The sequence below is a fragment of the Procambarus clarkii genome, chromosome 20 (genome assembly GCF_040958095.1).
Source record: "Procambarus clarkii isolate CNS0578487 chromosome 20, FALCON_Pclarkii_2.0, whole genome shotgun sequence".
Lineage (NCBI taxonomy): Eukaryota > Metazoa > Arthropoda > Malacostraca > Decapoda > Cambaridae > Procambarus > Procambarus clarkii.
Window position 1 is genome coordinate 39,035,384 of NC_091169.1, and position 25,082 is coordinate 39,060,465.

The 25,082-nt window shown below is 50.6% G+C and overlaps 1 protein-coding gene across 2 annotated transcripts in view; it reads right to left on the reverse strand.

The window, feature by feature from the left end:
* Window positions 1-25,082, reverse strand: part of LOC123755346 (Transmembrane O-mannosyltransferase targeting cadherins 3) — a 672,781-nt gene that overhangs the window by 233,675 nt on the left and 414,024 nt on the right. Inside the window, exons 1-2 of one of the 2 annotated variants that reach the window (XM_069327886.1) lie at window positions 19,443-19,606; window positions 6,095-6,231 (exon numbers count right to left, since the gene is read on the reverse strand). In XM_069327886.1, coding sequence (XP_069183987.1) covers window positions 6,095-6,231; window positions 19,443-19,466 — 161 coding nt within the window. In that variant the 5' untranslated portion in view covers window positions 19,467-19,606. Of the gene's footprint in view, window positions 1-6,094; window positions 6,232-19,442; window positions 19,607-25,082 lie in introns of those variants that run through there. The other variant, XM_045737885.2, reaches the window with a different exon arrangement.

Genomic DNA, 25,082 nt, shown 5'->3' on the forward strand with positions numbered 1-25,082 from the left:
CTTCGGTCCTGCCATTCTCCCACAGCAGTTCATCACGGCAGGGTGTCCATTAAGGTCCTGGAACGTTAAGCCATTGTAGAAACCAGTCCCCGACGCCTTCGACAATTCAACAGAACGACCCAATGGGTTAAGAGCCTTTCAATTCCCCCGCAACCAGAGTACAAAGAGCACCGAGAGTACAAAAATGTCCACCTGGAACACTAAATGATCTCCTGAGAGTACAAAAGAACGCTGCAGAATTACACAAGTCCTGTGAAAAGAGCGAAGGAGGGAGGCAAATTCGACAGGTTTTCGCAGAGTTCGTCAGGATGGCCAACTTTGTTGTGGACCCGCGACCTAAAACCGGTTTTGGCTGTAAACCTCAATTGTTGCCAGTGACAATGGTGCATCCAAACGATGGTTGGCGGGGGAGGTGGAGGGGGGGGTCCAGGTGGCAGCCGTCGGTCCTGTAGATAGGAGCAGGATCCTGTGGGTCCTGGGTAAAGTTGGCCAGTTTGAACACTTTTGTATAGGCCCGCCGGTGTGTGTGTGTGTGTGTGTGTGTGTGTGTGTGTGTGTGTGTGTGTGTGTGTGTGTGTGTGTGTGTGTGTATGTGTATGTGCGCGCGCTCACCTATTTGTGCTTGCAGAATCGAGCACTGACTCTTGGATCCCGCCTTTCCAGCCATCGGTTGTTTACAGCAATGACTCCTGTCCCATTTCCCTATCATACCTAGTTACTACTTACCTAGTTGTACTTGCGGGGGTTGAGCTCTGACTCTTCGGACCCAGCTGTGTGTGTGTGTGCTGGTACGCGAGCTTTTAGCATCGGTGTGTTTGTTGCAACAATGTGAGAACAGTTTGCAACAAATAGCGTAAGAACATGTTGCAACTTTCAGGTTAATACCATCAACACCGTCTTGTAAGCATCGGAAGATCTTGTAAAGTCGACTCCCATTGCAGTAATCTGTGTGCCTCAACGACCCAATCCAGCTCCTAACAGCCTTGCGCCAAGAGAATCTGAACCCAAGAATTATGTAAAATCCATGATCATATATAAGAACCTTTTGGGCTCACAGGATCGCTGCTCTGTCTCACGTGATTGTGCCAACCTTATGTATCCACAAAAATGTTTTGGGGTAATATACACAATTTTATCATTATTTGTCATTATTTTATAGCTTAAATGATTCTCCTATTCATTGTCGGTTACCCTTGCGATTCAAAGCCACGTGCTTTGTGATATGTTTACACACACACACACCAAAGGTGTGTGTGAGTGTGTGTGTGTGTGTGTGTGTGTGTGTGTGTGTGTGTGTGTGTGTGTGTGTGTGTGTGTGTGTGTGTGTGTGTGTACTCACCCAGTCGTACTCACCTAGCTGTGCTTGCGGGGTTGAGCTCTGGCTCTTTGGTCAGACACACACTCACTCACACGCGCGTGTACGCGCTTGCAGGAGCACCCTCCACCAGTAAATACTTCTCTTTCTACACGAGAAATCCCAGCAGCGGCAACTGGTGGCATTTGCAACTTTTATGCCAGGCACCAGAACAAGTTTGACAAGAGGCGGGCCATTTTTTTCCCTCTCTCTACGAAAACAAACAATTCATCCCTGTCAATGTTTGGCTGACAGTGTTTGAACTGTGAATACACAAAGCCTGAAATATATCACCAGGATCCAGCTACATATAAATCATCGTACCTACGTCGTCTCCAACCCCCCCAACCCCTCCCCACCTAGCCACGCCCCCCCCCTCCTCCAGCCACGCCCCCCCTCCAACCACGCCCCCTCATACATCACTTAACACGGAAACACTGCCGTCAACCCATAAAAGCATTCAGAGTCTTGAAGCAATAAATCTATCGAGATATTTTGGTCATTAGAGGGCAGCAGGAGCCCCTGGAGGGCAGCAAGGGTCACTGGAGGGCAGCAAGGGTCACTGGAGGGCAGCAAGGGTCACTAGAGGGCAGCAAGGGTCACTGGAGGGCAGCAAGGGTCACTAGAGGGCAGCAAGGGTCACTGGAGGGCAGCAAGGGTCACTGGAGGGCAGCAAGGGTCACTGGAGGGCAGCAAGGGTCACTGGAGGGCAGCAAGGGTCACTGGAGGGCAGCAAGGGTCACTGGAGGGCAGCAAGGGTCACTGGTGGGCAGCAAGGGTCACTAGAGGGCAGCAAGGGTCACTGGAGGGCAGCAAGGGTCACTGGAGGGCAGCAAGGGTCACTGGAGGGCAGCAAGGGTTACTGGAGGGCAGCAAGGGTCACTAGAGGGCAGCAAGGGTCACTAGAGGGCAGCAAGGGTCACTGGAGGGCAGCAAGGGTCACTGGAGGGCAGCAAGGGTCACTGGAGGGCAGCAAGGGTCACTGGAGGGCAGCAAGGGTCACTGGAGGGCAGCAAGGGTCACTGGAGGGCAGCAAGGGTCACTGGAGGGCAGCAAGGGTCACTAGAGGGCAGCAAGGGTCACTGGAGGGCAGCAAGGGTCACTGGTGGGCAGCAAGGGTCACTGGTGGGCAGCAAGGGTCACTAGAGGGCAGCAAGGGTCACTGGTGGGCAGCAAGGGTCACTGGAGGGCAGCAAGGGTCACTGGAGGGCAGCAAGGGTCACTGGAGGGCAGCAAGGGTCACTAGAGGGCAGCAAGGGTCACTGGAGGGCAGCAAGGGTCACTAGAGGGCAGCAAGGGTCACTAGAGGGCAGCAAGGGTCACTAGAGGGCAACAGGAGCCCCTGGAGGGCAGCAAGGGTCACTAGAGGGCAGCAAGGGTCACTAGAGGGCAGCAAGGGTCACTAGAGGGCAGCAAGGGTCACTGGAGGGCAGCCAGGGCCACTGGAGGGCAGCCAGGGCCACTGGAGGGCAGCAAGAGCCACTAGAGGGCAGCAAGAGCCACTAGAGAGCAGCAGGAGCCTCTGGAGGGCAGCAAGGGTCACTAGAGGGCAGCAAGGGTCACTAGAGGGCAGCAAGGGTCACTGGTGGGCAGCAAGGGTCACTGGAGGGCAGCAAGGGACACTGGAGGGCAGCAAGGGTCACTGGAGGGCAGCAAGGGTCACTGGAGGGCAGCAAGGGTCACTAGAGGGCAGCAAGGGTCACTGGAGGGCAGCAAGGGTCACTGGAGGGCAGCAAGGGTCACTGGAGGGCAGCAAGGGTCACTGGAGGGCAGCAAGGGTCACTGGAGGGCAGCAAGGGTCACTGGAGGGCAGCAAGGGTCACTGGAGGGCAGCAAGGGTCACTGGAGGGCAGCAAGGGTCACTGGAGGGCAGCAAGGGTCACTAGAGGGCAGCAAGGGTCACTAGAGGGCAGCAAGGGTCACTGGAGGGCAGCAAGGGGCCACTAGAGGGCAGCAAGGGGCCACTAGAGGGCAGCAAGGGTCACTGGAGGGCAGCAAGGGTCACTGGAGGGCAGCAAGGGTCACTGGAGGGCAGCAAGGGGCACTGGAGGGCAGCAAGGGGCACTAGAGAGCAACAGGAGCCCTGGAGGGCAGCAGGAGCCACTAGAGGGCAGCCAGGGCCACTGGAGGGCAGCCAGGGCCACTGGAGGGCAACAAGAGCCACTAGAGGGCAGCAAGAGCCACTAGAGGGCAGCAAGAGCCACTAGAGGCCAGCAAGAGCCACTAGAGAGCAGCCAGAGCCACTAGAGGCCAGCCAGAGCCACTAGAGGCCAGCAAGAGCCACTAGAGGCCAGCAAGAGCCACTAGAGGCCAGCAAGAGCCACTAGAGGCCAGCAAAGACACTCCCCCTTAACAGAACAAGCCACAATTGTGCGCTACTCCCAATAAACGTCTCGCCCAATCCGCCCATTACCGCCACTTAACCAGACCTCATTTTCACTTCGAAGTCGCATTAGTTTTATGACGTCAATGGGGCGCTCCTCTGTAATGGCCGCCCGGGCCAGTCCGCGAACCCACGTTTCTGAGATTGATGGCGCGTGTCGCGTTCAATGTGTCCGTATATTTATACATTCGACTTTATACATATACATACGAATACTATGCCACTCAGATCGGGCCTTTGTGTAGCAATGAGAAATATATTTCGATGTATTAAAAAGGTTTTTTTTCTTCTTTATAGGCTATGCAAATCTGAGTCTTTCTGGTGAGACACGGTCAAGAAAATGAAAAATATGTTCAATGAGAACTGTATGAAATGTCGGTTCAAAATTGCATATGCCTGGTGGCAGTTTGAGGCCAGATTCACGAAGCAGTTACGCAAGTACTTACGAACGTGTACATCTTTCCTCAATCTTTGACGGCTTTGGTTACATTTATTAAACAGTTTACAAGCATGAAACCTTCCCATTCAACTGTTGTTATTCTTATAAACAGCCTCCTGGTGCTTCGGAGCTGTTTAACAATTGGAAACAAAGCCGCCGAAGATTGGGAAAAGATGTACAGGTTCGTAAGTGCTTGCCTAACTGCTTCGTGATTCTGGCCCCAGGCCAGGGGCCAGGCTAAACTTGTGGTGACTTAGATCAACAGATCGAGGTCAATATTTTCTACTGTGTTAGAAAATATTGTGTTTCTATCTACTGTGAAAATATCTACTGTGCTTTCTAATGTATTAGCTGTATAATGTATACAAAACATTTCTTAGAGAACCACTCGAACATCGATTTCAATATATAATGAAACAGTAAAATATATTTTGTCCACACAATATCATTGTAAAATGAGCGAGTCTTTTTAATACGGTTCATTAAAACCGGAATATTAAATATTGACTTGCAAGGACGGCAGGCAAACAGCACGACTCTATTACAACAACCCGACTTTGACCATCAGAGAGCCCATGAAGCAAGGTCTCGAATAACAGTACGAGGAAGAGAGAGTCCATGAAGCAAGGTCTCGAATAACAGTACGAGGAAGAGAGAGTCCATGAAGCAAGGTCTCGAATAACAGTACGGGGGAGAGAGAGTCCATGAAGCAAGGTCTCGAATAACAGTACGAGGAAGAGAGAGTCCATGAAGCAAGGTCTCGAATAACAGTACGGGGGAGAGAGAGTCCATGAAGCAAGGTCTCGAATAACAGTACAGGGGAGAGAGAGAGAGTCCATGAAGCAAGGTCTCGAATAACAGTACGAGGAAGAGAGAGTCCATGAAGCAAGGTCTCGAATAACAGTACGAGGGAGAGAGAGAGTCCATGAAGCAAGGTCTCGAATAACAGTACAGGGGAGAGAGAGAGTCCATGAAGCAAGGTCTCGAATAACAGTACAGGGGAGAGAGAGAGTCCATGAAGCAAGGTCTCGAATAACAGTACGAGGGAGAGAGAGTCCATGAAGCAAGGTCTCGAATAACAGTACGAGGGAGAGAGAGTCCATGAAGCAAGGTCTCGAATAACAGTACAGGGGAGAGAGAGAGAGTCCATGAAGCAAGGTCTCGAATAACAGTACGAGGGAGAGAGAGTCCATGAAGCAAGGTCTCGAATAACAGTACGAGGGAGAGAGAGTCCATGAAGCAAGGTCTCGAATAACAGTACAGGGGAGAGAGAGAGAGTCCATGAAGCAAGGTCTCGAATAACAGTACGAGGAAGAGAGAGTCCATGAAGTAAGGTCTCGAATAACAGTACGAGGGAGAGAGAGTCCATGAAGCAAGGTCTCGAATAACAGTACGAGGGAGAGAGAGCCTATGAATCAAGGTCTCGAATAACAGTACGAGGGAGAGAGAGCCTATGAATCAAGGTCTCGAATAACAGTACGAGGAAGAGAGAGTCCATGAAGCAAGGTCTCGAATAACAGTACGAGGGAGAGAGAGAGTCCATGAAGCAAGGTCTCGAATAACAGTACAGGGGAGAGAGAGAGTCCATGAAGCAAGGTCTCGAATAACAGTACAGGGGAGAGAGAGAGTCCATGAAGCAAGGTCTCGAATAACAGTACGAGGGAGAGAGAGTCCATGAAGCAAGGTCTCGAATAACAGTACGGGGGAGAGAGAGAGAGACAGTCCATGAAGCAACGTCTCGAATAACAGTACGAGAGAGAGAGAGAGAGAGAGAGAGAGAGAGAGAGAGAGAGAGAGAGAGAGAGAGAGAGAGAGAGAGAGAGAGAGAGAGAGACACAGAGAGAGAGACACACACACTGGAGACAAAGTAACCACAACGCACCAACACCGTGGTTCATGAAGATAATGCTATACAGACCTGTAGTAGAGGATGCAGACGACCCCGTGGAGGAACATGTTGACCAGGTGGTACCCGAGGGGTTCGAGCCCGTGTACCAGGTAGTTGAGGCGAAAGGTGAGCACGCACAGTGGGCGGTATGACTTGTGGCTCTGCTCCTGAAAAGAAACAAACAAATCATTTAGGGTTCAACAGGAACCGGAATGATGTGGGTTTTAGAACGCCAAATTTTTTTTTATATCAAACCTTTTGAGCTTCTACGAAGGTGACAAATTGTGAAATAAATAAATGAGAAGATTGTAATTTATTTGGGCTTGCAAAATAACTATATAGAAATCCCCGTGAAAGATTAATTTAGAAACGACAGTGCAAAGAAAAATGATCGCAATGCATGTTTTATTTAGGGTGGGAAGGGGGGGGGGTGGTTGGGGAGGGGGGGTTGAGGCATGGGGAGGGGGTTGAGGCATGGGGAGGGGGGTTGAGGCATGGGGGAGGGGGTTGAGGCATGGGGGGGGGTTGAGGCATGGGGGGGGGTTGAGGCATGGGGGGGGGGTTGAGGCATGGGGAGGGGGTTGAGGCATGGGGAGGGGGTTGAGGCATGGGGGGGGGTTGAGGCATGGGGAGGGGGGTTGAGGCATGGGGAGGGGGTTGAGGCATGGGGGGGGGTTGAGGCATGGGGAGGGGGTGGGGGGAGTTCAATGAATACAACTTCAGAAGCCTAAGCAGGCGATGAGTCACAATAACGTGGCTAAAGTATGTTGACCAGACCACACACTAGAAGGTGAAGGGACGACGACGTTTCGGTCCGTCCTGGACCATTCTCAAGTCGATTCAAGTCGGAATCGACTTGAGAATGGTCCAGGACGGACCGAAGCGTCGTCGTCCGTTCAGAAGCCTAACCTCCGGCAAGGCTGCGTAATTAAGACAACTCTAGAAATCCTCCACAGGCATTATCCACACACATCCTCATCACGACCCTCTCACTTCGATTAATGAATCAACTTTTACTATTCTTAACGAACGTTTCAAGCAGTACTTCTTAAATCGGTAGTCAAGAAGTAGGTAATTATGAAAATAAGTTCAGTAGTTAAGGAGTCAAAATGCAGTAACTGTTCATGTGGCAGACTTAGATGCAAAAATTGGTATTTAAATGCCTAAACTGTTTGTGCATTTATAAGCCTTTTCCATAAACCACCTCGTTTAGGTTCACTAGTCTGTTGTCATTTGAACTTAGTAGTTACTTCGTATTAGTTTACATGCTGCTAGTTATTACAAGGAATTACTAGTAGGAGCTTCATGAATCATTGTTTCCATGTAATTTGTAATCCATGAGAGAGAGAGAGAGAGAGAGAGAGAGAGAGAGAGAGAGAGAGAGAGAGAGAGAGAGAGAGAGAGAGAGAGAGAGAGAGAGAGAGAGAGAGAGAGAGAGAGAGAGAGAGAGAGAGATTCTCGAAGCAGAAATGAGACAGAACCCAAAGCTCCAGTCTCGCTATATATTTGCTTGATACCTGCTTGATGGGGTTCTGGGAGTTCTTCTACTCCCCAAGCCCGGCCCGAGGCCAGGCTTGACTTGTGAGAGTTTGGCCCACCAGTCTGTTGCTTGGAGCGGCCCGCAGGCCCACATACCCACCACAGCCCGGTTGGTCCGGGCATATAGCATGAATACAGAACCTAGAACGACCATGAAAGGCCAATTTCCTCCCACGATATAGACAACCTGGCAACCTTAAAGCACCAGACTGAAAATTATGTCTTGTATAACGAGTGCCTGGCTCCCCCCCTCCCCCCCCCCCCTACGCGGCCTAAACAGGCTGCAACCCGCTCTAATTATAACCTTTATAAGTCTAAGTTACGACTGGCGAAAATTAAATTACTTGCATTGGTGGGCAAGGTGCTCAGAAAATTAGAATGGCGATGCCTTCGAGTCGCGTTCGGTTTTATGGTCCCAGCCGGACCCCTTCGTGCGTTCTTCCTTCCGGGTCCGACGTGCTGGGTTTCAGGCCCCCGACGTACTGTGTTTCAGGCCCCCGACGCGCTGGGTTTCAGGCCCCCGACGCGCTGGGTTTCAGGCCCCCGACGTGCTGGGTTTCAGGCCCCCGACGCGCTGGGTTTCAGGCCCCCGACGCGCTGGGTTTCAGGCCCCGACATAAAGAGCATATGAAGAGCGCCTGTTGGACCATGCAAGGCAGGTCCTCTTTACATACACTCCGGTTTTTGAGGCTGGACGGTAGAGCGACGGTCTCCCGTCATGCAGGTCGGCGTTCAATCCCCGACTGTCCAAATGTGGCTGAGCACCATTCCTTTCCCTCGTCCCATCCCAAATCCTTATTCTGACCCCTTCCAAGTGCTAATATAGTCGCAATTGCTTGGCTCTTTCCCCTGATAAGTTCCTCTGGTGAGCTTGTATCGGTAAATCACATGGTAATCTATGCCCCCAGATCACCAACTCTATTTCCACACCAGTGTTTAAATCTAAATTTATTCAATTTCAATACAATGTTGGTATTCTAATCTTGGTTTATTTTATACACTCCTATCTATATTCCCTTTGTGAACCCTCTCCAATCTGGTGAACGTTGACATGAATAATTCGTTTTGTCCGGGACAGAAAGCCTGTGTGTATGTGTGTGAGTGTACTCACCTAGTTGTGCTTGCGGGGGTTGAGGTTTGGCTCTTTGGTCTCGCCTCTCAACCTTCAATCTACTGGTGTATAGATTTCTGAGCTTCTCGAGCTCTATCATATCTACATTTGAAATTGTGTATGGAGTCAGCCTCCACCACATTACTTCCTAGTGCATTCCATTTACAAACTACTCTGACTCTGAAAAAGTTCTTCCTAATGTCTCTGTGGCTCATTTGGGTACTCAGCTTCCACCTGTGTCCCCTTGAGCGTGTACCACCCGTGTGAAATAATCCATCCTTGTCTACCCTGTCAATTCCCCTGAGAATTTTGTATGTGGTGATCAGGTCTCCCCGAGCTCTTCTGTCTTCCAGCGACGTCAGGTGCAATTCACGCAGCTGTGTGTGTGTGTGTGTGTGTGTGTGTGTGTGTGTGTGTGTGTGTGTGTGTGTGTGTGTGTGTGTGTGTGTGTGTGTGTGTAAATCACCAAGAAATTAACACGTGTTGAACAATGTGACAGTGTCAGACCTCGAAGGAAGGATTAGGACAGGAATTTCCTCAAGTACTTTCGTATTTAATAATACATCTTCAGAAGGATGGATTTAGACTGACTAATGAAGATTAAACCACCCAAGAGGTGGCACGGGCATGAATAGCCCGTAAGTGGTAGATTTCTTTTTGGAGTGAATATGATCTTTGGTCGTCAAAGGATATACTGCCTACTGAGCTCGCATTTAAATTGACAGTCATATTGCTGCTATCGCGGGGGAGGATAGCGCTTGACAGTATTTATGAGGGTGTCCAGCTGCTGGACACTTCTCATTACCAGAAGAGTGGCAGTGTTGATGGCTTCAGGGTAATTACTGCAAGATTCAGGGACTCTTAAAGCTCTTCTGAAGTCTTTTTGAAGGAGCTAGTGAAGCAGTGGCTTTTCTGTGATTGTCTGATAGAAGATTTACAGTTAAGTGTGTGGATATATATAGATAAAAATGGGGCGAGGAGAGGTACAATGTCTTTAATGAGATAAGGGGATAGTAATAAGGTATTAGTGAGATAAACGTTATCAATGATCCCACTCAAATCATCCTTTAACTTATCAATCAAAAATGGATCTAAATTAGAGGTCCCCGTTTATCTTGAAGTGATAATAGAGTTCCTCTTCTCTGATAATGTGACAGATGAGGTCCTTTCTTTTGTAAAGTGACAGGTGATATTTTTTATTCCTTTCGCAATGTGACAGGTTAATGCTATCTTTCCTTTCCTTTCAAAGTGACAGGTGGGAGCGTCCGCCTGTCTATCAAAGCGTGAGATGACGGATAGGGGAGGTCTCTCCCTCTTGGCAAAGTGACAGAGATCACCTCTAATGTTAAAGTGACAGGTGCTGGGGGTAATTTTCAAGGGGACAGGTGGTAGGTCGGTCTGTCTGTCTGTCTAGGTGAGGCCGGGGGATGGGGGGGGGGAGGGAGCTCTAGTCCTAGGCCTCTGGAACTAAGAGAAACATAATCGCCTGAAGAGGGTCTGTAAATACCGTCTGCCTCAGAATGTCATTACTCAGGAGCCTCGGCCCACCCCATCTTAGCCTCGGCCCGCCCCATCTTAGCCTCGCCCCGCCCCATCTTAGCCTCGCCCCGCCCCATCTTAGCCTCGCCCCGCCCCATCTTAGCCTCGCCCCGCCCCATCTTAGCCTCGCCCCGCCCCATCTTAGCTTCGCCCCGCCCCATCTTAGCCTCGCCACGCCCCATCTTAGCCTCGGTCCGCCCCATCTTAGCCTCGGCCCGCCCCATCTTAGCCTCGGCCCGCCCCATCTTAGCCTCGCCCCGCCCCATCTTTAGCCTCGCCCCGCCCCATCTTTAGCCTCGCCCCGCCCCATCTTTAGCCTCGCCCCGCCCCATCTTTAGCCTCGCCCCGCCCCATCTTTAGCCTCGCCCCGCCCCATCTTTAGCCTCGCCCCGCCCCATCTTTAGCCTCGCCCCGCCCCATCTTTAGCCTCGCCCCGCCCCATCTTTAGCCTCGCCCCGCCCCATCTTTAGCCTCGCCCCGCCCCATCTTTAGCCTCGCCCCGCCCCATCTTTAGCCTCGCCCCGCCCCATCTTTAGCCTCGCCCCGCCCCATCTTTAGCCTCGCCCCGCCCCATCTTTAGCCTCGCCCCGCCCCATCTTTAGCCTCGCCCCGCCCCATCTTTAGCCTCGCCCCGCCCCATCTTAGCCCCGGCCCGGAATGCATTAGCGTAAACGAGACCTGACCCGCAATACTAATTGGCATTAGAGGTAGTTTGCATCTCCTGTCGGTAGAGGGAGAGGGGTCAGTCCTGTAGTGGTTCATATCTCGTGTACTGTGTACTCTTATGGTGTACTGCGTACTCTTATGGTGTACTGCGTACTCTTATGGTTTACTGTGTACTCTTATGGTGTACTGTGTACTCTTATGGTGTACTGCGTACTCTTTTGGTGTACTGCGTACTCTTTGGGTGTACTGTGTACTCCTATGGTGTACTGTGTACTCTTTTGGTGTACTGTGTACTCTTTGGGTGTACTATCTGTGTACTCCCTTGATGAGCTTGGTATTAATGAGCTTCGGAGCTCGTTAACTGTTTAATAATTGTAAACAAAGCCGCCAAAGATTGATAAAAGATGTACAGGTTCGTAAGTGCTTGCATAACTTGCTTCGTGAATCTGACCCCCTGGTACCCAGCCCGTTCTCTTGATCTCCCACTCCGTAATAAATCCAACCTTTTAGCCTATCCAGAAACGTAGGAACCCAGGTGGTTTGTCGAGTCCCATGGAGAGTAAAGGTGAATGTTCGTAAGACGGGACATATGTTAATAGGTTGCAATTGTAACGTTGCTTACTATAGGATAACAAATTATTACTTGAGATGACGGGTTGACCAGACCACACACTAGAAGGTGAAGGGACGTTTCGGTCCGTCCTGGACCATTCTCAAGTCGATTGTCTTGTCACAGTCGACTTGAGAATGGTCCAGGACGGACCGAAACGTCCCTTCACCTTCCAGTGTGTGGTCTGGTCAACATACTTCAGCCACGTTATTGTGACTCTTCGCCTGCATGACGGGTTGATATGCCATACCTTGAGGTTACCTCAAGGAGGGGAGCCGGTCGACCGAGCGGACACCACGCTGGACTTGTGATCCTGTGGTCCTGGGTTCGATCCCAGGCACCGGCGAGAAACAATTGGCAGAGTTTCTTTCACCCTATGCCTCTTTCACCAGAGTCTCCTGAGACTGATGGATGCCTACATGCCTCTGTTACCTAGCAGTAAAATAGGTACCTGGGTGTTAGTCAGCTGTCACGGGCTGCTTCCTGAGGATGGAGGCCTGGTCGAGGACCGGGCCGCGGGGACACTAAAAGCCCCGAAATCGTCAAGATAACCTCAAGATACTACCTTGAGGTGCTTCCGGGGCTTTAGTGTCCCGCGGCCCGGTTGTCGACCAGACCTCGTTGCTAGTGGACTGTACAACCAGGCTGTTGGAGGCAGCCGCTTGCAAGGCCGTGCGTAACCGGTTACCTGTCAGCCACTTACCTGCCCGGCTGGCAGCAACAACCCGTCCTTCTAAATAGCACGTCGTATTTTGACGTATACTTAAGGTAAAAAAAAAAAAAACATGTCAGCGGATGGCGAAATTGACGTGATGTCCCGTTTTCTGCTCGTGGGTCTTCGGGTTGGTTAGGTTCGGGCACTTTAGTACGATCGTTTAATGACGTTGGTAACGGTAAGACTGGTGCTTGTGAGGCCCTCTGGACGGACTAATTAATCTGGTCCGGGCTAATGTTCCTCCCTCGCTGCCCCGACACTGATAAATGACGGCTCATGTGAGCCTCTACCTCCATCACCACCACTACTCCCTCACCATCAACTCCCTCCCTCACCATCAACTCCCTCCCTCACCACCATCTCCCTCCCTCACCACCATCTCCCTCCCTCACCACCAACTCCCTCCCTCACCACCATCTCCCTCCCTCACCACCAACTCCCTCCCTCACCACCAACTCCCTCCCTCACCACCAACTCCCTCCCTCACCACCAACTCCCTCCCTCACCACCAACTCCCTCCCTCACCACCAACTCCCTCCCTCACCACCAACTCCCTCCCTCACCACCAACTCCCTCCCTCACCACCAACTCCCTCCCTCACCACCAACTCCCTCCCTCACCACCAACTCCCTCCCTCACCACCAACTCCCTCCCTCACCACCAACTCCCTCCCTCACCACCAACTCCCTCCCTCACCACCAACTCCCTCCCTCACCATCTACTCCCTCCCTCACCATCTACTCCCTCACCATCTACAGCCCCTCAATTATTTTCCACGTCCCTCACTATCTACTCCCTCACTGTCTCCTTCCTCACCATCCCCTCCATCATCAATAAGCCTTCCGCCGATTCCCTAATTCGTATGTTCTTGTGTTCTTATGTTCTTTTGCTCCAGGGATTAAATAATACCGTAAATAACCGCCAGTTACCCGTACCTTCCCCGATATGAATTATTTTACAGCACACAACAGTTAGGTTGACCCACCTCACCTCGCCCTTGTACATACACACAAACAGCAACACTTCGACTTAAAATCATCAGAAAATTAACTCAAAAAATTAACTTTTTTAAATTTATGTTAATTAACTCGAAAGAAGTTTAACGCTGCAGAGAATAATTCACAATAACAGGGCTGAAACACACACACACACACACACACACACACACACACACACACGCACGCACGCACACACGGTGGTGGAGGCAGATTCCATACACAGCCTTAAATGTAGATATGATAGAGCCCAGTAGGCTCAGGAATCTGTACACCAGTTGATTGACGGTTGAGAGGCGGGACCAAAGAGCCAGAGCTCAACCCCCGCAAGCACAAATAGGTGAGTACACACACACACACACAGTTGAGAGGCGGGACCAAAGAGCCAGAGCTCAACCCCCGCAAGCACAAATAGGTGAGTACACACACACACACACAGTTGAGAGGCGGGACCAAAGAGCCAGAGCTCAACCCCCGCAAGCACAAATAGATGAGTACACACACACACACACACACACAGTTGAGAGGCGGGACCAAAGAGCCAGAGCTCAACCCCCGCAAGCACAGGTAAGTACATACACACTGTGCACTGCAACAAGTCCCGGACCAACCGGGCTGTAGTGGATAAATGTGGGCCTGCGGGCCGCTCCAAGCAGCAACAACCTGTTGGACCAAACTCTCACAAATCAAGCCTGGGAGGCGTCTCAGTGTGGGAGTGGGAGTCGTCGTAGGGAGGAAGATCTCATACAGAGAACACTGCACTTTCCTCAGCCCACAGCAGGTATCATCAGCCACTGATGGGCACTCAGTATCTCCCCCCCCCTCTCCCCCCCACTCATCACCATCACTCATCTCATCACCATCACCCTCTCACCACCCATCACAAACACTCGTTGGTAATCAAAATAACATTACCATGGGGCGCTCTTTCCCACACAATTTATTGTTTGTAATACATTTTTCCATTCGTCATGTTTGTCTTATTTTTTCCTTCTTCTTCTCTACATCATCATCTCCTCCATTCGGTCTCGTAGGTGATGTTCATCATACATCATCACGATAATCATCACTATCCTTCCTTGTAAACTTTAACCTTCTGATGACATCACCATTCATCACTCTTGGTGCCTGTTCTCCATCACTGCCGTGTTCTCCCATCACTGCCGTGTTCTCCCATCACTGCCGTGTTCTCCCATCACTGCCGTGTTCTCCCATCACTGCCGTGTTCTCCCATCACTGCCGTGTTCTCCCATCACTGCCGTGTTCTCCCATCACTGCCGTGTTCTCCCATCACTGCCGTGTTCTCCCATCACTGCCGTGTTCTCCCATCACTGCCGGAGGCGCCTGTTCTCCCATCACTGCCGGAGGCGCCTGTTCTCCCATCACTGCCGGAGGCGCCTGTTCTCCCATCACTGCCGGAGGCGCCTGTTCTCCCATCACTGCCGGAGGCGCCTGTTCTCCCATCACTGCCGGAGGCGCCTGTTCTCCCATCACTGCCGGAGGCGCCTGTTCTCCCATCACTGAAGGAGGCGCCTGTTCTCCCATCACTGAAGGAGGCGCCTGTTCTCCCATCACTGCCGGAGGCGCCTGTTCTCCCATCACTGCCGGAGGCGCCTGTTCTCCCATCACTGCCGGAGGCGCCTGTTCTCCCATCACTGCCGGAGGCGCCTGTTCTCCCATCACTGCCGGAGGCGCCTGTTCTCCCATCACTGCCGGAGGCGCCTGTTCTCCCATCACTGCCGGAGGCGCCTGTTCTCCCATCACTGCCGGAGGCGCCTGTTCTCCCATCACTGCCGGAGGCGCCTGTTCTCCCATCACTGCCGGAGGCGCCTGTTCTCCCATCACTGCCGGAGGCGCCTGTTCTCCCATCACTGCCGGAGGCGCCTGTTCTCCCATCACTGCCGGAGGCGCCTGTTCTCCCATCACTGCCGGAGGCGCCTGTTCTCCCATCACTGCCGGAGGCCTGTTCTCCATCACTGCCGGAGGCGCCTGTTCTCCCATCACTGCCGGAGGCGCCTGTTCTCCCATCACTGCCGGAGGCGCCTGTTCTCCCATCACTGCCGGAGGCCTGTTCTCCATCACTGCCGGAGGCCTGTTCTCAGACAAACTGGAAGTGTGTGTGTGTTTGAAATATGTGTAATAAATATGACAAGAAAAATAGGTTGTGAGTCAGTACATTAGACAACCGACGGTTAGAAAGGCGGGGTCCAAGAGCTAACAGCTCGATCGTGCATGCGCAAATAGGTGAGTACATACACATAGTGAAATGAAAGAGAAAGCTCTTAACCCAACTTTGAAGGCCAAGACCTTGAAGGCCAAGACCTTGAAGGCCAAGACCTTGAAGGCCAAGACCTTGAAGGCCAAGACCTTGAAGGCTAAGACCTTGAAGGCCAAGACCTTGAAGGCCAAGACTATTTAAGTGACGTAAGTTACATGGTGTAAGTTACCGACGGTTGTGTACAGCGTTGGATGAAGCATACTCACCTAGTTGTGCTTGCGGAGGTTGAGCTTCGGCTCTTTGGTCCCGCCTCTCAACTGTCAATCAACAGGTGTACAGGTTATGGAGCCTACTGGGCTCTATCACAGCTACTTCTGAAACTGTGTATGGAACCTGCATCCACCATATCATTTGCTAGTGCGTTCCATTTGTTAGCTACTCTTGACACTAAACAAGTTCTGTCTAACGTCTCTGTGGTTCATTTGGGTACTCTGTTTCCACCTGTGTCCCTTTGTGCGTGTACCACTCGCACTAAATAATTTGCCTTTATCCTGTCAACTCTGAGGATTTTATAGCTGGTAATCATGTCTCCTCAAATTCTTCTATCTTCATGTGCCATGACGTTTAATTCCAGTAGTTTTATCTTGTAGCTCATCAGCTCTCGGCTCGGGGACTAGGATGGTGGCATACCTCTGAACTTTCTCTAACTTTGTTTGGTGTTTAGCTAGATGTGGACTCCACGCTGGAGCCGCATACTCCAGCATTGGTCTGACATAGGTGTGGTGTCATGCTTGGGGTGTCAAGGTAGGGGGTAGAGGGTAGTGGTAGGGGCAGCCGGACACGGAGGGGTCAGAGGCACGTCAGACAGTAAAATACTGGTCATGTGCCAGCCCTCCAGGTGGGAGGCAAAACATAAGCTGTAAATCACTTTTCTTCTCTATATTTCTGCCGTAACTTACCGCTATCAACGTGTCAGGGCTTATGACAGGTTCGCGACTGTGGGCGTGGACGCGAGCGTGGGGTGCCAGGGGCGTAAGTGGGCGTGTTTGGGAGGTAGAGAGGATGTTAAATCCTCTCTACCTCCCAATCGAGGGACCTCTCCAATCGAGGGGTCCCTCGATTGTTTCAAACGCGGGTTGGACAAGTATATGAGTGGGATGGGTGGTTATAGATAGGAGCTGCCTCGTGTGGGTCAATAGGCCTTCTGCAGTTACCTTTGTTCTTATGTTCTTAAGGTTGTAGGGACATAATGGACCTACAACCTCCCTCATAACCCCATCTATTACTCTGATATAATAGTGACATAGTTACATCAATATCTAACCTCTCACTGTACCATCTATAGATACCAACACATAACCTTGTCACTGTACTTTCAACCCCCAAGTCCTCCTCTAAGCATATTCACTTGGGAATCTCTTTCATCACTTGAATACAATAGACTTTGAAAGTATTCTCTCCATCTAATTCTAATTTCCACTTCATAATTCCTCAAATGACCTTTCCAATAGTCATCTTGCTGCACTTCCTTCCTTCTTTTCAAAAAGAACTTCCTGTTCTCTGAAAAATTGTCTATCGCTTTGACCCTTTCAAGAGTAAAGATGCAGTGCTTAATCTAAACGACAGTTCTATAAATATTAAGGTCCAAAAACTGTTCACTGTCCTCTATTCAACACTTTCCTCTTTACATAAGAGGCATAACTAGTCGACCTCTCGGCTTGGAAAAGGGAAGATGAACTCGTTCACTTTGTATCCATCAAATTCCCACATTTTACTTCCCATCTCCTCATCCCATCAATAACTTGCTATCTTGGATCATCTTCAGAGGTTATCTTGAGATGATTTCGGGGCTTAGCGTCCCCGCGGCCCGGTCCTCAACCAGGCCTCCTTTTTTTGTTACACACACACACACACACACACACACACAGCCCAGGAAGCAGCCCGTGACAGCTGACTAACTACCAGGTAACTATTTACTGCTAGGTAACAGGGGCATCAGAAAACATTTTGTCCATTTGTCCCCGCCTCCACCGGGGATCGAACCCGGGACCTCAGGACTACGAATCCGAGGCGCTGTCCACCCAGCTGTCGGCGGGGGAGGGGGGTTTCTACCAGCTTGTTCAACTATCAACTCTTGTAAGGGAGCCGGTCGGACAGCACGCTGGACTTGTGATCCTATGATCCCGGGTTCGATCCCGGGCGCCGGCGAGAAACAATGGGCAGAGTTTTTCATCCTGATGCCCCTGTTACCTAGCAGTAAAATAGGTATCTGGGTGTTAGTCGGCTGTCACGGGCTGCTTCCTGGGGGTGGATGCCTGGTCGAGGACCGGACCGCGGGGACGCTAAGCCCTGAAATTATCTCAAGATAACCTCAAGATAACCACAATCTAATCTTACATACCGAACTTGCGACCACATAAACCTCCAAATATGCCCAACCACTTGGGCTGGACGGTAGAGCGACGGTCTCGCTTCATGCAGTTAAGTAAATGTTGAAGCCATGTGATGGGATCGAACCCGCGTCTCTGGCCTCCCCAGACACACACCATCATTTGGCCAAGATATTTTAACAGATACCTCACATTGTTATGATTTCATTGTGCACTGTCTAGTATGCCATTATTACTACTATCATTTTTCAGGATATATTCCCAGTTTACAATTGACATTACCCAGAACAATTATGTTAATACTCTTGGATATCATAAAAGTCTTATACTTCTGTCATCTATTGTTGCGCATGTGATAACAACCACTATGTTATCTTTACTCTTTCAGACGTAAATTTCCCACAATAACACCTCGAATTGCAGAGGTGCAAACTAATTCTCTGCAGCAGTAATATTCTGAACTAATTCTCTGCAGCAGTAATATTCTGAACTAATTCTCTGCAGCAGTAATATTCTGAACTAATTCTCTGCAGCAGTAATATTCTGAACTAATTCTCTGCAGCAGTAATATTCTGAACTAATTCTCTGCAGCAGTAATATTCTGAACCAATTCTCTGCAGCAGTAATATTCTGAACCAATTCTCTGCAGCAGTAATATTCTGAACCAATTCTCTGCAGCAGTAATATTCTGAACCAATTCTCTGCAGCAGTAATATTCTGAACCAATTCTCTGCAGCAGTAATATTCTGAACTAATTCTCTGCAGCAGTAATATTCTGAACTAATTCTGCAGCAGTAATATTCTGAACTAATTCTCTGCAGCAGTAATATTCTGAACTAATTCTCTGCGGTAAGTAATTTATTGTCCCATACTACTATTTATTCATTCAAATACTCCTTTCATCTCCCATTCGTTCTTATCTCATATTCTTGTGTTATTTAACCTATTGAAATTACCAGCATCATTTTCTTTTATTTTTGTCAGACATAAGCCGAGTACTGTTGGGATCGAACTGTCGATTACATAGCCCAACACATTTATTCTTTTCTAGTGTATAATTACTCTGATAACTATAGTTTATAAATAAATCTGGTGTTATCCCAATGTAGTCACTTCCAATTTAGTCAGGTGTCGTCCTCCTCAGTCTGACCAGTTATGTACCAGTGTCAGGTGCGACACAGGTACAGTGCGACACAGGTACAGTGCGACACAGGTACAGTGCGACACACGTACATAACTGAGCCCTAAGGACAAAATAAAATAGATAAAATTTTATCATGGATATTTATATTACCCAAAAACGTGGGTATCTTATATGTCGAGTTATATATACAAATTACTGGACACTGTACATTAGATGTACAGTTATTTATATATATATATATGTACAGTTATTTATATATATATATATATTGAGTACAATAACAGAGAGCAGCGTTACTCAGTAGTGACAATGATTCTCTTCCGAACCCTTGTACTTCTCTTGCCTGTATCCACTACGTAATAGCAAGACAGTTCTTGAGAGCCTCAGCCAACTTCACTGACACGACGGTATACACATACAGCTAACACAATCGTCTGTACAACTTTTCTACCTTCTCGTGTCTCAAAATTATCATCCTGATGTCGACGGTAGATTTCTAACACTCCCTACGGCGTTGACAGTCACCATCTTCCACGGGTCGTAGTTCAGAAGAGAGTGGATCACCTCGTCACAACTCCGCCATATGGCTGGTCACACAACTAGGCCAGGTCGACAGGAAGGAAGAGTGTAGAGTACTGCCCTGCCCAGGTTCTGACCTGTACTCATTGCCTCGCCCGGTGATTCTGATTGGCCAACAGAATTCCCGCCACCGGACGAGCCACACCGTGTGGGTCGTTAACAACCTGCATGGTTGTTAAAGTCGTTCCCCGTGTAACATTTAGTAGGAAAGCATTACTCTTAAGTACCACTAATTATACTCTGATGCGACGCAATAACACGATAAAAGAAACTTCCTGTAACAGTACCTATATAGGTACTGTAGGGTGGAGGCCTGGTCGAGGACCGGGCCGCGGGGTCACTAAAAAGCCCTGAAATCATCTCAAGATAACCTCAAGATATGTAAATTCATATATACCTGTATGTATGTACCTGTACAGTAAAATAACAACGTACTGGAGTGAACGATATGGAAGAAAATGCAAGATTGAACCAGTGAAGAGCAGAGGTGCCATAGGCACAATCAGAGAACACTGTATAAACATCAGAGGTCCGCGGTTGTTCAACGTCCTCCCAGCGACTATAAGAAATATTGCCAGAACAACCGTGGACATCTTCAAGAGAAAACTGGACTGTTTTCTAAGAGAAGTTCCGGATCAGCCGGGCTGTGGTGGATATGTGGGCCTGCGGGCCGCTCCAAGCAACAGCCTGGTGGACCAAACTTTCACAAGTCAAGCCTGGCCTCGGGCCGGGCTTGGGGAGTAGAAGAACTCCCAGAACCCCATCAACCAGGTATCAACCAGGTATGTACCTGTACCTGGAAATTCACCTGTAAACTTCAAGTATGATTCCATAAACGTTTTCCTTGTGGGTAACTTACCAAAAAAGAAACAAACTTAATGAACCAAATTTTTTCATTGTGTTCCACACTTGTGTATTATACACACTGAAAAGTTCATTTTGGAAGTAAACTATTGAGTACAAAAATAAACGAACTTACGAAAAGAAAAATAATATAAAAACGGGAATGAAAAAACAGGATTTATAAAATAAAAAATAAAATAAAACATTCCTTACTTTCCATGTAGTAAAATTTACATCATTGTCAGAAACGTATCCAGATAAAAACCCATCACAACCACCTTCAAAATTCTCTCAAAACTCTCAAATTCTCTCTTTCTTTCTCTTCTCTCAGAATTCTCTCAAATTCGCTTCAAAACACCTCAAATCCACATCTCCAAAACTCATGACTATGCCCAAGCACATGTCTATGGAGGTCAGCTTGGTCAGACACAGATCCCGCACTGCAGCGCCCATCACCGTGGCGGTCTGTGCCACGACACCGATAAAGACAGCTCAAGGCTGGACAATACTGCGAACTCTGAACCCGGGGGATCGATACCCTGGCTCCTGTCTCTGCGTCTCGCAGTGTGTACGTGCTCGCCTATTTGTATCTGCAGGATTGAGCATTAGCTCTTGAATTCCGCCTTTGTAACCGTTGGGTGTCTAATGTCCTGACCACTGGCCTATTTTTCACCTTCATATCTGATAAATCTTCTCTTTCTCTCTCTGTCTGTCTGTCTGTCTCTCTCTCTCTCTCTCTCTCTCTCTCTCTCTCTCTCTCTCTCTCTCTCTAAAAAAAAAATATAGCAGAAACCTTGATATAGTTTCGGGACTGGCAAACGGTGTTGACAGGTGAAGACCAACTTTTATATCTCCATACTATGCGCTTGAAGCTCGACTATAGCTGCCAGACGCAAAACTCTACGCTTGCGTCAAATACACACACACAAGCTGGACACAGTCCAACGCAGTGGACAACCGGAGACATGGCAGGAAGTGCAAAATAGCTCCGTTGAAAAGCAGATGTGTAATATGTATGCTGAGAAACATCTCTCTCAACATCAAGCGCCCTAGACTGTTCAACACTCTCCCTCAACGCATACCTGGAGCATTGATTTTTTTTTTTTATTAACATATTAGGTACATCTGCATTAGTGCAGCTACCCTAGACTATATGAAGTGGAGTACAGTGTGTCAAAAAAGCTAACTAGGTGATGCTAAAAAATCCCCATCACACAGGATGGTTAGTCATACAGCGGCATGTGATAAGCGGTCTGCACTGGCAGACTCCGGATGCATTTTGAGGATATCAACAACACAAGATTGAATAAGGTAGCAGTGGTAATACAAGTCCCCATCTAGCATTGAGACACTGGTATAATCAGGTATACTCCACGGGTATAATCAGGTATACTCCACGGGTATAACCAGGCGAACTCTCAAGGTGTTCAAAGAAAACTTTATAAAACACCTCCAGAGGATTCCTGATCAACCGGGCTATGATTCATACATCAAACTGCAGACAGCGGCGCCCAGCAACCTGGGTGACTAGACCACCACCATCAACGAGACCTGGGGCAGAGACCGGGCCGTGGGGATACTGATTCGCGGAACCAACAACAGGCAGCAGCAGTGAGAGGCAGCAACAGTGAGAGGCAGCAGCAGTGAGAGGCAGCAGCAGTGAGAGGCAGCAGCAGTGAGAGGCAGCAGCAGTGAGAGGCAGCAGCAGTGAGAGGCAGCAACAGTGAGAGGCAGCAACAGTGAGAGGCAGCAGCAGTGAGAGGCAGCAGCAGTGAGAGGCAGCAGCAGTGAGAGGCAGCAGCAGTGAGAGGCAGCACCAGTGAGAGGCAGCAGCAGTGAGAGGCAGCAGCAGTGAGAGGCAGCAACAGTGAGAGGCAGCAGCAGTGAGAGGCAGCAGCAGTGAGAGGCAGCAGCAGTGAGAGGCAGCAGCAGTGAGAGGCAGCAGCAGTGAGAGGCAGCAGCAGTGAGAGGCAGGAGTAGTGAGAGGCAGCAGCAGTGAGAGGCAGCAGCAGTGAGAGGCAGGGCGGCCAATGGGGTGGACTTCTCACATTATGAGACTGGTAATTAAGTTCATGAAAGAGTTATTCGACAAGGCCCAAGCAGGCGGTGATCAGCTGCTCCTCTTAGTCTCGGGTCGTGGAGGGGGAGAGAGGGAGAGGAGACGAGGGAGGGGGGAGGGAGGGAGGGAAGGAGCTGGGGGGGGAGGGAGGGAGGGAAGGAGCTGGGGGGGGGAGGGGGGGGAGAGGGAGGGAGAGAGAGGGAGAGAGGGGGGGGGGTAGACGACTGTTGAAGAGGAGGAGAGGGACAGAGAATGAGGTAAAGAGGGCGGGGTGCAGAGAACAGAGAGAGAAAAGGATAGAAAGTAAAGAGGACGAAGAAAAAGACGAAAGGAAAATCTGGGAGAGAGAAAATAAGATTGTAGATAGAGAGAGTTGAAGAGCAAAGGACAGGTAGCTTGTGGAACCAAGTGTGTGAAGCATAGAGGCCTAGAAAAGGTAGGGAGGAGGGGGTCATACCAGGAAGGTGGGGGGAGGGGGGGAACGGGGATCCCGAAAGTGGAACAGCTATATCCTAAAATAATCTTCTAACACCCCCCCCACACCCTTCCCCACTTGGCCGCAGGCCTATATCACCAAAAAGCGTTCAAACTCCCCCAGCAAGTCTCTTGGTAGCCCCCAGCAAGTCTCCTGGTAGCCCCCAGCAAGTCTCCTGGTAGCCCCCAGCAAGTCTGGTAGTCCCCAGCAAGTCTCCTAGTAGCCCCCAGCAAGTCTCCTGGTAGCCCCCAGCAAGTCTCCTGGTAGCCCCCAGCAAGTCTCCTGGTAGCCCCCAGCAAGTCTCTTGGTAGCCCCCAGCAAGTCTCCTGGTAGGCCCCAGCAAGTCTCCTGGTAGTCCCCAGCAAGTCTCCTGGTAGCCCCCAGCAAGTCTCCTGGTAGCCCCCAGCAAGTCTCCTGGTAGCCCCCAGCAAGTCTCCTGGTAGCCCCCAGCAAGTCTCCTGGTAGCCCCCAGCAAGTCTCCTGGTAGCCCCCAGCAAGTCTCCTGGTAGCCCCCAGCAAGTCTCCTGGTAGCCCCCAGCAAGTCTCCTGGTAGCCCCCAGCAAGTCTCCTGGTAGCCCCCAGCAAGTCTCCTGGTAGCCCCCAGCAAGTCTCCTGGTAGCCCCCAGCAAGTCTCCTGGTAGCCCCCAGCAAGTCTCCTGGTAGCCCCCAGCAAGTCTGGTAGTCCCCAGCAAGTCTGGTAGTCCCCAGCAAGTCTCCTAGTATCCCCCAGCAAGTCTCCTGGTAGCCCCCAGCAAGTCTCCTGGTAGCCCCCAGCAAGTCTCCTGGTAGCCCCCAGCAAGTCTCCTGGTAGCCCCCAGCAAGTCTCCTGGTAGCCCCCAGCAAGTCTCCTGATAGCCCCCAGCAAGTCTCCTGGTAGGCCCCAGCAAGTCTCCTGGTAGGCCCCAGCAAGTCTCCTGGTAGGCCCCAGCAAGTCTCCTGGTAGGCCCCAGCTAGTCTCCTGGTAGCCCCCAGCTAGTCTCCTGGTAGCCCCCAGCAAGTCTCCTGGTAGCCCCCAGCAAGTCTTCTGGTAGCCCCCAGCAAGTCTCCTGGTAGCCCCCAGCAAGTCTCTTGGTAGCCCCCAGCAAGTCTCCTGGTAGCCCCCAGCAAGTCTCCTGGTAGGCCCCAGCAAGTCTCCTGGTAGCCCCCAGCAAGTCTCCTGGTAGCCCCCAGCAAGTCTCCTGGTAGCCCCCAGCAAGTCTCCTGGTAGCCCCCAGCAAGTCTCCTGGTAGCCCCCAGCAAGTCTCCTGGTAGCCCCCAGCAAGTCTCCTGGTAGCCCCCAGCAAGTCTCCTGGTAGCCACCAGCAAGTCTCCTGGTAGCCCCCAGCAAGTCTCCTGGTAGCCCCCAGCAAGTCTCCTGGTAGCCCCCAGCAAGTCTCCTGGTAGCCCCCAGCAAGTCTCCTGGTAGCCCCCAGCAAGTCTCCTGGTAGGCCCCAGCAAGTCTCCTGGTAGGCCCCAGCAAGTCTCCTGGTAGGCCCCAGCAAGTCTCCTGGTAGGCCCCAGCAAGTCTCCTGGTAGGCCCTAGCAAGTCTGGTAGCCCCCAGCAAGTCTCCTGGAAGCCCCCAGCAAGTCTCCTGGTAGGCCCTAGCAAGTCTGGTAGCCCTAGTAAGTCTCCTGGTAGGCCCTAGCAAGTCTGGTAGCCCCCAGCAAGTCTCCTGGTAGCCCCCAGCAAGTCTCCTGGTAGGCCCCAGCAAGTTGCCTGGTAGCCCCCAGCAAGTCTCCTGGTAGCCCCCAGCAAGTCTCCTGGTAGGCCCTAGCAAGTCTGGTAGCCCCTAGTAAGTCTCCTGGTAGGCCCTAGCAAGTCTGGTAGCCCCCAGCAAGTCTCCTGGTAGCCCCCAGCAAGTCTCCTGGTAGGCCCTAGCAAGTCTGGTAGCCCTAGTAAGTCTCCTGGTAGGCCCTAGCAAGTCTGGTAGCCCCCTGCAAGTCTCCTGGTAGCCCCCAGCAAGTCTCCTGGTAGCCCCCAGCAAGTCTCCTGGTAGCCCCCATCACCACCGTGTAAAGGGATCTTGGAATGATGATGTCTGACGTGCCTAGCGTCTAGTAAGCACACTAAAGCAAGCACGCATCAGCCCACACAATGATAGGGTGGATTATGAGAACCCATCAATCAGAGGAAGCATTTTTGCTATTCTTCAATT